Consider the following 14,844-nt stretch of genomic DNA (forward strand, 5'->3'; position numbering starts at 1 on the left):
GTTTATTTGTGGGCTATGGATGTTGCTGGCAAGCCCAATATTTATGTCCGCCCAAAATCCCCATGGGGTGGCTGCAATATAATTAAATTGTACTTGTTTTAAGATTTTTCTGGTGATTTAATTTTGTTGAATTAATACTCTGGAGTCACTGAGGGGATCTGGTTTTTAACTGTCAGCTACTAATCAGGCCTCATACTGAACCATTAACAGCTGAACACATTCCTGAGGGTAGCTCAGGCATATCTGAGACATTGGCAATCTTCTACGGAATTCTTTTGAAATACCCTATTTATACATACAGATATACGTACCTGTACATACATACAGCATGTTAACAGGCCATTTCCACCCACGAGTCTCTGCCGTCTAATTTACACCCCATAAACCTACACCCTCGGTACATTTTTGAACAGTGAGACGAAACCGGAGCACCCGGAGAAAATCCCTGCAGACACAGGGAGAACATACAAACTCTTTACATACAGCACAAGACTCAAACCCCGGTCTGGTCTCAATCACTAGTACTGTAAAGGCATTGCTCTAACCATTAAGCCAAACGTGCTGCCCTTTTATATTTCTGATCTTTCTCTGGAGGCAGTCTGCAATAGAAGTGAGACATACCACCTGCCTCCACCAGCACTAGCCTTGCTGTCTTCCCACATCACCCTGACTCTCTCTCCTTCCTGCTCAACCCCCAGAGGCAGGCAAGCTGTCATGGCCTGCAAAGTAAGCTTGCTCCATCTCCATCCATCGATCAAACTGTGGGGTTCCTAATAACCTTTAGGGTGAGGCAGCGTGTCTCCACTCCAGCATGAGGAACCAATTTTGCGGTTCACCGTGTATCTTTTCGTGCATTGGGGAAAGGTTAAATTACCGAACACCTGTATTGTTTGTGAAAGGGTAACCCTGGACTCCGTGTCACTTGTGACACATCTTTGGCTCATCTCTATTTTGACTCCTTCTGGCCTCTGCATTGTTCTCATGAAGCTCAGTGTGAGCATGCAAATATCACCCTGCCTTTCCGCACAAAGTTGTGCAGACAAACAGCTGCAACGACGGAAAAACTCAGCAGGTCAATCAGCGTACTTTATGCAGCAAAGGTAAAGATACATAGCCAATGTTTCAAGTTTGAGCCCATCATCAACGTATGAGGAAAATGTGGACAGGCACCTGCATAAAATGGGGATTTTACTTCAATCATTGCATCTGCAGACTTCCATGTTTTACTCCATCCTTCCAGAAAATGCTGTGAAATCCCTTAGAGGGATGCCTATCCTGAAGAAGTTCTCCTCTTTTGAAGGGAGTTCTGTGGGATTCTCTCTCACTGCTCCCACCTGTAATGCCGTCTGTACTTAAGCTCCCAGACTTGCTTCCACAGCCATGTTTCCTTCCTTGCCACTTGTCTCCACTGTTATCTTGTGCCTCATTGTGGGCATTAACCTTGACTTCTCTGATTTCTTCTGGACCACTCCCCATTCTTCCTCTCTTCCCTGTCCCTCTGTTTCTGTTCCTCCAGCTCTTCCCTCTCCATTTACAGAGCCATCTTTCCCTAGACCTGTTTTCTCTTGTGCCCTCCCTTCCTCATCTATATATTACCTCCTGCCTGTGGGCCTGTGATCCTCCCCTTGCCCCTCCCTACCACCATTTTATTCAGGCCCCTGCCTATATTTTGCTCATATCTTGATGAAGGGTTCAAGCTCGATAGATTGGTTATGCATCTTTATTTTTGGTAGGTAGATACACTGTTTGACTTGCTGAGTAGCATCGTGTTTTTACAATTTGAGCTGGAATTGTAGCTGTGCTTTGATTTGTTGTATTGTGGTTTTGTGTTAGCCATGTAGAGTGGAGGCATGAAACTACAGATGCTGAAATCCAGAGGAGAAATAAACAGAAACTGCTGGAGGAACTCAGTTGGTCAGGAAGCTGAAGTAGGTTTCGACCAAAAATGTTGACTGCCCATTTTCCTCCATGTTTGCTGCCTGGCCCACTAAATCTTGATTTCTGCCATGTGGAATGGAATGGGTGTACAGCTTTTTGGGGGCTGGGAGGAAGGAACATCTTGGCGATGAACATCATAATTGATGGAGAGATCGGTACCTTCCTTCCAATGCCTGGCTTCCTTTCAGTTTATTTCTTCATCATTAGTTGTTCCCAATTTCTCGTTTCTATGACTGTACCGGCTTTTGTCCCTTGTTAATGTTACTTCTGCCACATCTGTTTCAACTCTCTCAAGCACTTTGCATCTTATTTTGTTCACTTAGAACTATAGAATGCTACAGCACAGAAAACAAGCTATTCGGATCTCCTAGTCTGTTCTGGCCACTATTCAATTACTCCCACTGACCTGTTCCCACTCCATAAACCTCCAGACCTCTCCCATCCATGTATCTATCCAATCTGTTCTTTAAACTCAAGATCGAGCCCACATCAGGTGGCAACGCGTTCCACACTCCCACCCCTCTCTGAGTTAAGAAATTTCTCCTAATGTTCTCCTAAACCTTTCCCCTTTCAGCTTAAAACTATGACCTCTCACATTTATCTCCCCCTGTCTGTGGGAAAAAAACCTACTTGCATCCACAGTCTACACTTCTCACAATCTTGTAAACTATCAAATCTCCCCTCATTTTTCTTCACTCCAAGGAATAAAGTCCTAACCCATTTAATCGTTCCCTGTAACTCAACTCCTGAAGACCCGCAACGTTCTAGTAAATCTTCTCTGCACTCTTTCGATCTTTTTGATATCCTTCCTGTCGTTAAGCGACGAGAACTGCACACTATATTCCAAATTTGGCCTCACCAATGCCTTTAACAGCATCTAACACCTGTTGAATATTTCCACCTGTTTATTTTCTTTTTTCATCCCTTTCAAAGGCAATAAAACACCAAGTATCGTTGGGATAATTTCAGTGTCCAGTAAATTGCTACTGATCTTCAAGCCTTTTCTGAACTGTAATTGGGGTGAATTTGAAACCTGAGCCCTGGTTTCCATTGTAGAATTTTTAAAATAATGGAGTACTGATAAGACGTGTCTTCCATAATGTTTGGGACAAAGATATTTTGTTCCTTGATTTGCTACTGTGGTCCACAGTTTTAAATTTGTAATCAAACAATTCACGTGATTAAAGTGCACATTCAGGTGTTTGTATACATTTTGGTTTGACCATGTAGAAATTACAGTACTTTCTATACATAGTCCTCTTATTTCAGGGCACCATAATATTAGGGACATAATAATGTTGTGTTTATGAAAGTCATCATGTTTAGTACTTTGTTGCATATCCCATGCATGAAATGACTACTTGAAGTCTGATTGATAGACATCATCAGGTGGTGAGTATGTTCTTTGGTGATATTCTGCCAGGCCTCTACTGCTTTTTTCAGGGACCTGTCCCCGCAGCATAGGTACGGCATGCTCAATTGGATTTAGTTTGGGTGATTGTCTTAGCTGTTCAAGAATTTTCCAGTTTTTAACTTTGAAAAATTCCTGTGTTGCTTTAGCAGTACATTGTTGTAGGATGAAGTGCTGACCTATGAGTTTGGAGGCATTTACTTGAATTTGAGCAGATAAAAACACTCCTCAGAAATCATTTTGCTGCTGCCATCAGCAGTTACGTCATCAATGAAGATAAGTGCGCCAGTACCTGTGGCAGCCATACGTGCTCAGGCCATAACACCCCCACAGATGAGGTGATATGCTTTGGATTTTGGGCAGTTCCTTCAACCCTCCACATCACTCTGAAACAGTTTAATCTTGGACTCATCTGTTCGCAAGTTCTTTTTATAAAATTCTGCAGGATCTTTTAAATACGACTTGGCAAACTGTAATCTGGCCATCCTGTTTCTGTGGCTAACTAGTGGTTTGCATTGTGCAGTGTATGTACTCTCTGTATTTCTGTTCATGAAGTCTTCTGTGGACAGTAGTCATTGACACATCCACACCAACACACTTCTTCTTCTTAATTATGTTCCAAACTGTTGATTTTGATATTCCTTAGGCTTCGACAATGTCTCTTATTGTTTTATTCTTATTTTTCAGCCTCATAATTACTTCTTTGGCTTTAATTGGCACAAGTCTGATGCTCACATTGAAAAATGGCAACTACATCCTCCAAACCAATGAAGCAATTAATCATACCCGCGTAATCACAAACACCTCTGAAGCCAAATGTCCCAAACATTATGGTGCCCTGAAATGGGGAAAGTGTGTTAAAAGTCTGTAATTTCTACATGGTCAAACCATAATGTCTACAATAAAATTGAGCATGTGCACTTTAGAACATAGAACACTACAGTACAGGCCCTTCAGCGCTCAATGTTGTGCCAGCCATACATTTTTTTTTAAAAAGTACCGAACTCTCCCTACCCCAAAACTCTCTATTTTTATTTCATCATATGCCTGTCTCAGAGTCTCTTCAATGCCCCTAATGTTTCAGCCTCCACTACCATCCCCAACAAGGCATTCCAGGCACTCACAATTCTCTGTGTAAAAAAACTTACCCCTGATGTCTCCCCTAAACTTCCCTCCGTTAACCTTGTACATATGTTCTCTGCTGTCCTCCCTATCTTTATCTCTCAAAATCTTGCAGACCTCTATCATCTCCTCTCTTCCTTCTACACTTCAAAAGTTCCAGTTCTGCTATCCTTGCCTCATAAAACTTGTTTTCCAATCCAGACAACATCCTAGAAAATCTCCTCTGCTTCCACATCCTTCCTATAATGAGGTGACCAGAACTGAACACAATACTCTGTGTAGTCTTATCAGAGATTTGTAGAGTTGCGACATGACCTCTCTTCTCCTGAATTCACTCCCTCTATTAACAAATCCCATCATCCCATAGGCCTTCTTAACAACCTGTGCAGTAACTTTGAGGTATGTATAGATTTGAACCCCAAAGTTTCTCTGCTCATCCACACTCTTAAATATTTGACCATTAACCCTGTACTCAGCCTTCTCATTTGTTCTTCCAAAATGCATCACCTCACATTTATCCAGATTGAAATCAACGATGCATCCTGTCTATATCCTCTTGTAACCTTCGACAACCTTCAATTCCATCCACAACTCCTCCATCTGCAAACTTACTGATCCATCCTTCCACCTCTTCATCCAGGTCATTTATAAAAGTCACAAAGAGCAGGGGCTCCAGAACAGATCTTTGCAGCACTCCACTAGTCACCAACCTCTAGGCAGAATACTTTCCTTCCACTACTACTCTCTGCTTTCATTTTCCAATTTTTTTTATCCACACAGCCAAGGTTCCACTGATCCTGTGCCTCACATGTGAATAATTTGATTATGGAGCACAGTGTCAAATAAAGGAAAAAAAAGTTTTTGTCCCAAACATTATGCCAGGCGCTGTATGCATAAGATGCTTATAATGAACTGATAAAATTCAGAGATTAATGATTAGAAAGAAAAAGATAAAGCCTTGTAAAACGAACAAAAATGCATGTAAATCATCTTGTATTACATTCTCTTGAATGTCAAATTAACTCTGGAATTGTAAAGTTATTTCTTTATATACTTTACACATGTGGATGTTGCTGCCATAGCCAGAATTTAATGCTCTTCCCTTGTTGTTCTTGAGAAGGTCATGGTGTTATTTTCTTCAACATTTGCAATCCAAGCTCAGCAATTGGGTGAGTATGAAAGCCCCTGCTGTAGGGTGAGAGGGTGGAATAAACTGCAAGCAGAAATGGCGAATGTGAGCTCAGTTTTGACATTAAAGAAAATGTTGGATAGGTACTGAGATGGTGAATCATGGTCTACATGCAGGTGGTTGGGACAAGGTAGAATTTTAGTTCGGTACAGACAAGATGGCCTGTTCCTGTGCTGTAGTATCCTATGGTTCAACAGTTATTTGCTTCATTTTCATGTCAGAATTTCTTTCATAACTTTAAAATGTACATACGCACAGTTGTTATAAATGTCGAGATGGTGCTTGAAAATGCTGAGCAGCACGGAAGGGGAATGTGATGGCTAGCCATATGGAAATTTGGGTCAAAAGTTCATTGTAGGATTAACACAGGAACAGTATTATCGCTGTTGAAAATAAGGTATTTAATCCTATTAAATTGTACATAGCAAAGTTAATGCACACGAACGTACATTATTGAGCATTGGGGGCATGTTCACGTCGGAAGTTCAATCCTACGTTGCCTTCTGGTGACTGTGCTGGATTGTTTTTGCCTAAAATATTAAATTTCTGCTCTTTCGTAATTGATCATAGTGTGTGATCTCTAAATGTATTTTGTTGGATTAAACAGAGCAAATATTTGCATTTTGATACATTGCCAGATATAAATGGACATTGCTGTTTAATTATGCTTTTTGGCTTAATTTAGAATTTTCATTTTATACTTATTTAGGTAGTATTAGCAAAGCTTTTAAAAAGGACCTTCAAGGCACAGCTGTGTATACACAGTTTGATTGTATGTTTTCCAGTCAGTCATTTATCTTCTTGAGTGATCACATCTCTAATAGTTTCAGGGTGTATCTTTTTATATGAATATTCTTCCCTGTATTGCATTAAATGTCTAAAAAAATTTAAGTAATCCATGTCAAGCTGTAAATTTATATAACAGTGGCTTTGACTGCCATTTTTTTGTTTATACACGCGCATGAATGGCAGGTTCAGAGCCACGGCACCATAGTGTTTGTGCAATGTAAATCAGATGTCAAATGCCCCAAATTTGAGTCCAGTTTTCTTCTTCAGGTCATGTCAGTGCATTCTCCCAGTATAAGATTGGCCTTTGATTCTTCCAAAGTGTGAGAACCTTTGGGATATTTAAAACACAGCTGTTGCCAGTGGTGACTGATGGCATTCTATTCCAGATGTAGCCGGGCTGAATGTTTTCCCCTTGACAAGAGACTGATTTTTTTCCTCAAACTATTCCTAAAATTAAACATGAATGATTTCTTTCCCCAGGTGAAAATGAAATGAATTTCAGGGATTTATCACCTGGATAGGTTTAGAGGGATTTTGGACAAAACACAGGCAAATGGGACTAGTGCGAGTGGGACATTATAGTCAGCATGGACAAGTTGAGCCAAAGAGCCGGTTTCTTCACTGCATGACTCTGTGACGTGATAAAGGGTTTAAAAGATTGTTGCCATGCATTGAGATTCACTTTCCAGAGACTAAAACTATTCTTGAAGCAGAGCTGTGTTTTAACAATTTTGCTAAAGTTACCAGGCCTAAACTTAGCACATTCTTCAAAAGTGAAGGGCTGTATTCTTTCCTCCCTCTGCAAATTTTTGAAAGGATGGAATTTGGGGAGTATTTCTACAAGTGATAAGTGCTGTGAGACAATTTCAATGAACAAAATATGTGGACAAAAACTTAATGGGATCCCTTTGCCATATTTATAAAAATATTACATTTGTGCCATTCTTGCAATATATCCTAAGTAGTCCGAATAATTGTCCATTCTTGCAACCGTGCCAATACATCTGTCACCTTTTTAAATGAAAGGATGAACTATGGATGAGAACTCAACTTGCATGCTGCTACAAGCCCCTGTTTGAACCATTTCCAAGCAACCTTCGATAATGGTCTCTGATGTTAGCAAGTTATCCCTGCAATGTCAGGAATCTGGGCAGCGTCATGTTTCATTGATTTTAAGATAGCTTTATCTCATCTTTGTGCTTGTGTCAACATGCTTGCAAAGTTTTACGAAAAAGAATGCTCCTTAGTTTTTATTTTTTCCACCAAATGCTGTTTTGATCGTTGGGCTTTTTGTACTTTTAGATTACCTCTTTCACATGTGATCTGAAGTCTTTTAATTTTGAAAATGAATTTTTTTTTAAATTCTTCCATTTTTTAGGGTCCTGACGTGGAGTCTTACCTGAAATGCAACTTGTCCTTTCCCTCCACGGATGCTGCCTGGCCTGCTGAGGTCCTCCAGTACATTATATTTTTCTCCTTTCTTGTAGTGCTTAGAAAGACCCTGCTTTTTTTTTTCAAAAATTCAATCCAAACTATTAGGGATTCAACAAATGAAGAAATCCACAAAAGACTTCTGAATTTATCATTGAATAGGGAATATGGGGGAGATTAAATCCTTTCGGCAGCGTCAGCCTTTTCAAACTGATGGGTAAAACACTTCTGAAATGGTTGAAACACAGTTTGTGTTTTTTTTAAATAAACTTAATGTCCACAGTGATTAATTTTAGAAATAAACTATATGCTCAACAGAAAGTTAATATTTGGATTTGCCAGGAAGCATACTCTGGTGATTAAGATAAAGACAGCAAGTTACATGGTGCTAAGCCATGCAAATCAGGTGGCCTATTTTTCAAAAGGCCCTGGCACTTTTACTCTATTCTAGGTGACATGTTGCTCCAGCTTTTACATGCATTATTCCATATCGCTTGTTTTTAATCATGGTTTGGTTCAGCTCCTGTATCCCATTTGTTATTTCAACCACTCACACCAAGTACATTTTTTTTTAAAACACAGAACCCCGAAGTTACATGGAAGGCATTCATCGTTCCGTCGTGGGTTCAGATAATACTGCAGTGGTGAGCCGCATTCTGTACCATGCTGATTCTCCAACAACTAATACAACGTTCCAGCGTTCTTTTGGCGCTGCATGTTCAGTCCCCAACAACCAAGTGTCCAGGACAGACAGGTAGGACACCTTAAATAACCTGCAGATATAGGTCTTTCAATGAGTCAACAGCTACCAGTTAAAATACAGTGGTAGTCTATGTGTAAAACCAAGCATGCTGGGAGTTGTATATTTTGTTGGTCTTCAAAAAGTAACCATATAACCACTTACAGCACAGAACAGGCCAGTTCGGCCCTACTAGTCCATGCCGTAGCAAATCCCCACCCTCCTAGTCCCACTGACCATACCCCTCTAGTCCCCTCCTATCCATGTAACGATCCAGTCTTTCCTTAAATGTAACCAATGATCCTGCCTCGACCACGTCTGCCAGAAGCTCATTCCACATCCCCACCACCCTCTGCGTAAAGAAATTTCCCCTCATGTTCCCCTTATAATTTTCCCCCTTCAATCTTAAACCATGACCTCTAGTTTGAATCTCCCCCTTTCTTAATTGAAAAAGCCTATCCACATTTACTCTGTCTGTCCCTTTTAAAATCTTAAACACCTCTATCAAGTCCCCTCTCAATCTTCTACGCTCCAGAGAAAAAAAGCCCCAGTCTGCACAACCTTTCCCTGTAACTCAGACCCTGAAATCCTGTCAACATTCTCGTGAACCTTCTCTGCACTCTCTCTATTTTGTTTATATCTTTCCTATAATTTGGTGACCAAAACTGTACACAGTACTCCAAATTTGGCCTCACCAATGCTTTGTACAATTTCATCATAACCTCCCTACTCTTGAATTCAATACTCCGATTTATGAAGGCCAACATTCCAAATGCCTTCTTCACCACACCATCTACCTGAGTATCAGCCTTGAGGGTACTATTTACCATAACTCCCAAATCCCTTTGTTGCTCTGCACTCCTCAATTGTCTACCATTCAATGTATATGACCTATTTAAATTTGCCTTTCCAAAATGTAGCACCTCACATTTATCTGTATTAAATTCCATCAGCCATTTCTCAGCCCACACCTCCAGCCTTCCTAAATCACCTATTAATCTACGGTAATCTACCTCACTGTCCACAACACCACCAATCTTTGTGTCATCCGCAAACTTGCTTATCCAATTCTCCACCCCTACATCCAGATCGTTAATATATATAACAAATAATAGTGGACCCAGGACCGATCCCTGAGGAACTCCACTAGTCACCGGCCTCCAATTGGACAAACAATTTTCTACCACTACTCTCTGACACCTTCCATACAACCACTGCTGAATCCATTTCACTACCTCCTTATTTATACCTAATGCCGCCACCTTTTTTTCCTAACCTCCTGTGGGGAACTTTGTCAAAAGCTTTACTAAAGTCCAAATAGACAACATCCACAGCTTTCCCTTCATCAACCTTTTTTGTAACCCCCTCAAAGAACTCAATCAGGTTTGTCAAGCATGATCTACCCCTGACAAAACCATGCTGATTACTCCCTATCAATCCCTGTACCTCCAAAAATTTGTAAATAGCATCCCTCAAAACACTTTCCATCAACTTGCCCACCACAGACGTCAGTAAGTATATGTATGTTTACAAAATATATCTGTTCCGTTAAAAAAGACTGAAAGAATAATCCAGGTAATTATATGTTGGTGATCTTGTAATTTGTGGGTAAGTTATTGAAAGATATTCTCAGAAACCTGATTTATGTACTTGGATATAAATCAAAGTATTGAGTATAGGAGTTGAAGCCAGTTAAAGAGGGAGTTAGATTTGGCTCTTGTGGCTAAGGGGGTATGGGGAGAAGGTAGATACTGGATACTGAGTAGATGATCAGCCATGATCAAAGCGAATGGCAGTGTAGGCTTGAAGGGCCAAATGGCCTACTCCTACACCTATTTTCTATGTTTCTATGACACTGGTGAGGCCAAATTTGGAGTATTGTGTTCAGTTTTGGTCACCTAACTACAGAAAAGATAGAAAGAGTGTAGAGCGGATTTACTAGGATGTTGTCTGGACTTTAGGAACTGAATTACAGGGAAAGGTTAAACAGGTTAGCACTTTATTCCTTGGAGATTCGAAGAAAGAGGAGAGATTTGATAGAGGTATTTAAAATTGAGGGGGATAGACAGATTAAATATAGGTAGGCTTTTTCCACTGAGGGTAAGTGAGATACAAACCAGAGGACATGGGTTAAGGGTGAAAGGGGAAAAGTTTGGGGGGAACTTCTTCACATAGCCGGGAGTGTGGAATGAGCTGCCAGCTGAGATGGTGAATGCAGGCTCAATTTTAACATTTAAGAATTTGGACAGGTACGGAAAGCAATGGACTGGGTGTAGGTCAGTGGGACAAGGCAAAAGAAAAAGGTTTGGCACAGACTAGAAGGGTTAAATCGTCCTGTTTCTGTTGTTGTGGTCTATGGATAGGCAGGGAGTAATTAGGGTTAGTCAACATTACTTTGCATATGGTAGATCATATCTAACCAATCTTATAATTTTTTTTCAATAATGTGACCATGAAAGTTGATGAAAGAAAAGCAATGGATGTTCTCTATGTGGCTTTTAGTAATGTCTCGCATATGATGTTGAAGAAGGCAACATATTCCAGGCACCCACTACTTTTTTTTTTAAAAACTGTAGTTTTTTTTATTAGGTTTATAGAGGTCAGCATAACATCGTGGGCCAAAGGGCCTGTACTGTACAATAATGTTCTCTGTCTGCTTCAGTCATTTGGTAGTAAATAAGATTAAATATTTCCTTTGTGAGAGAAACCAGAGTGTGGTAGTGAAGGATTTCCTCTCTGACTGGAGTTCTGTAACAAGTGGTGTGGTCAGGAGTCGGTACTGGCTTCATTGTTGGTTGACATTGATATCAACACTCTGGATGCTAATGTGGTCAAATGGATTTGAAAATTTACAGACACCACTAAGATTGGGTGTTATTTGCAAATGGGGAACACACTGCATGCTCTGATGATGTGATAAACCTTGTTTGATTGGCTTCCGCTGGGTACTAGTTCTTTGCAACAGGACATTCTTTACAGGGACACTATCACACCTAAGTGGCCAGAGGAGGATAGATGGGTGACAGTCAGGAGAGGAAGCAGGCAGGCAGTGTAGGGGACCCTGGTGGCCATTCCCCTCAATAACAAAAATACTATTTTGTTGTGGTGGACAACCTACCAGGGACAAGCCACAGCGATCAGGTCTCTGGCAAACTGGCTCTGTGGCTAAGAAGGGAAGTGAGGAGAAGAGATGAGCTGAAGTGATAGGGTATTCCGTAGTTAGAGGGACAGATAAGTCATTCTGTGGAAGGAATTGAGAATCCAGGATGCTATGTTGCCTCCTTGGTGCCAGGGTCCTAGATATCTCAGATTGAGTTCATGGCCTTCTCAGGAGGGAGGATGAGCAGCCAGATATTGTTGTCCATGTAGGGACCAATGAAATGGATAGGAAGAGTGAAGAGGTCATGCAAAGAGCGTTCAGGAGTTAGGCGCTAGGTTGATAGACAGGACCTCCAGGATAATGATCTCAGAATTACTACCGATGCCGTGTGCCAGTGAAGTTAGAACTATGAGGATAATGCAGCTTAACATGTGGCTAAAGAGATGGAACAGGAGGGAAGACTTCAGGTTTCTGGATCATTGGCCTCTCTTCCAGGGAAGGTGGTGCATTTTCTGATCGGATGGCTTGCATCCGAACTGGAGGGAAACTAATATCCTTGCGAGGTTTGCTAGTGCTGCTCTAGTGGGTTTAAACTAGATTTGCAGGGGGATGGGAATCAGAGTGCCAAAGCAGATAGAGGAATGGAGGAGGGACAAGACGATGTTAAAATTGCGAGAAGTCAATGGGTTGTACGTGGTGGAAATGTTCTCAGGTGCATCTATTTTAGTGCAAGGATATTGTAGGAAAGGCAAATAAGCCTTGAGTGTGGATTGGGACATGGAATTATGACATTGTGGCCATCAATAAAACTTAGTTGCAAGAAGGGCAGGACTTGTAGCTCAATGTTCCAGCCTTCTGTTGCGTCAGACATATAGAACGGGGTGGTGGTGGAGGGGTGGGGTGGGAATGCATGAAAGGGGAGGAGTGGCTTAGCTTGTCTGAGAAAACACCTCAGCTGTGCTTAGGCAGGACAGACCAGAGTACTTGTCTGCTGAGGCTAAATGGGTGGAGCAGAGGAACGAGAAAGGTATGACCGCACTCATGAGGTTGTATAATAGACCACCCTATAGTCAATGAGAATTGGAGGAGCAAATCTATAGAGTGATAGCAAACTTAAGGAAACATAAGGTTGTGATATGAGATTTTATTTCCACGTGTTGACTGAGACTCCCATACTTTAAAAGGGCTGGATGGCTTGGAGTGTGTCAAATGTATTCAGGAAATTCAATTTCCTACAATTGATTTTCTAAATCAATATATAGAGGTACCAACCAGAGAGAGTGCAATACTGGATCTCCTGTTAGGGAATGAGGCAGGACAGATGATTGAAGTAGGTGTAGGGGAACATTTTGGATCTAGTGATCATAATGCCATGAGTTTCAAGTTAATTGGTGAAGAAGGATAGATCTGGGCTTCGGATTAAGATTCTAAATTGGAGAAAAGCCAATTTTGAGGAAATGAGAAAGGATCTAGAACGTATGGATTGGGATGTTGTTTTTGAGCAAGGATGTGCAAGGTAAGTGGAGAACCTTCAAAGGTGAAATTTTGAGAGTACAAAGTTTGTAAGTTCCTGTCAAGATTAAAGACAAAGTTAACAGGCAAAGGGAACCTTGGTTTTCAGGGGATATTGGGGATCTGGTTCAGAAGAAGAGGGAGGTATATAGCAGGTATAGACAACATGGAGCAAATCAGGTTCTCAAGGAGTATAAAAATGCAAGAAAAACCTCAAGAAAGAAATCAGGAAGGCTAAAAGAAAACCTGAAGTTGCTTTGGCAGACAATGCGATGGAAAATCCTAATGGTTTCTACAGGTATATTAAGAGCAAAAGGATAGTAATGGAGAAAATTGGGCCTCTTGAAGATCAGAGTGGTCAGTTATATAGCCAAAAGAGAAGGGGAAAGACCTTAAATATTTTTTCATCAGTCTTCACAAAGGAAACTGGCACAGAATCAAGTGAAGTAAGGAAAACAAGCAGTGCGGAGGAGGGTGCTTCCTGTTTTAAAGCAAATAAGATTGGATAAATCCCTAAGGCCTGACAAGATATTCCTACTGACTTTGATGGAGGCTTGTGTTGAACTTGCAGGGGGTCTGGCAAAAATTTTTAAAAATATTTTATTTAAGTTTTAAGAAAATACAGAATATCAGACTCAATAATATTAAATATAAAATAATAGAAAAACATCCAAAAATGAAATGAAATGGAAAGGAGAGTCTCTCTGCTCCCAGCGTCACCTTTCCAGATTCAAAAGTAAAGGGGACAGATAGGAGGGAAGAGAGGGAGATGAAAGGAAAGAAAATAGAAAAGAAAAAGCAACAGGAGCAAGATTCGTCATCTCAGAGTCACATCATTTTGGAAGTATTAAGTTTCTAGTAAGGAGTATACTCATTGACAAAAATCAAAATAAATTATACAATCTGGGCTTTCAAGCAATCTATATAATGTTGCCAAATTTCAATGAACAAGTTATATCTATTCCTAAGATTATAAGTAATCTTCTTAAGGGGAATATAACTTTGCACTTCATGTTCCAACGATCATTGTGGATTAGGGAATCAGATTTGCATGTTACTGCTATATATTTCCTGGCTATTGACAATGAAATTTTAAGAAACTTAGATTTACTTCTGGAGAAGTTAACTTGTTTAACTGTCAAATTCCCCTGAAGAAACAATTCCGGGTCTAGAGGTAAATTCATCCCCACAATTTTTGTCACACTTCCTCCAATTCTATCCAAATGGGTCTTAATTTTGTGCCTAACTAGGCAGAATATAAAAATGTACCAACATCTATACCACAATTTTATCCATCTTTTGAGGTGTGAGATGCGATTGGTGCAGAAAATAATAATGAATCAATCTATATCTAGAATTAATTAAGGTGGTCATACTATCTACACGTAGATCTGACCAGCATTGTGGATCAAATACAATGCCCAAATCAGATTCCCATCTCTCCCCCGATCTATGTAGTTCACATTTTGGGCTTTGATCTTGGATTAGAGCATATATATTTCGAATTATAATTTTCATTTCTGAGCACATTAGTAGGACCATTAATGGTCCCCACTTTTCCCTCAAAAAAGATAGCAGAAGGATGTGTTGTTAGGAAAATTGTATTTATTTTT

The 14,844-nt window shown here is 40.4% G+C and overlaps 1 protein-coding gene across 16 annotated transcripts in view; it reads left to right on the forward strand.

Moving 5' to 3' along the window:
* LOC138750166 (tensin-3-like) overlaps positions 1-14,844 on the forward strand; it is a 480,425-nt gene that overhangs the window by 436,167 nt on the left and 29,414 nt on the right. For all 16 annotated transcript variants that reach the window (XM_069912329.1, XM_069912327.1, XM_069912319.1 and 13 more), the window contains one exon: positions 8,463-8,634. In XM_069912329.1, coding sequence (XP_069768430.1) covers positions 8,463-8,634 — 172 coding nt within the window. The remainder of the gene's footprint in view (positions 1-8,462; positions 8,635-14,844) is intronic.

This window comes from Narcine bancroftii, chromosome 1 (assembly GCF_036971445.1).
Source record: "Narcine bancroftii isolate sNarBan1 chromosome 1, sNarBan1.hap1, whole genome shotgun sequence".
Classification (NCBI taxonomy): Eukaryota; Metazoa; Chordata; class Chondrichthyes; order Torpediniformes; family Narcinidae; genus Narcine; species Narcine bancroftii.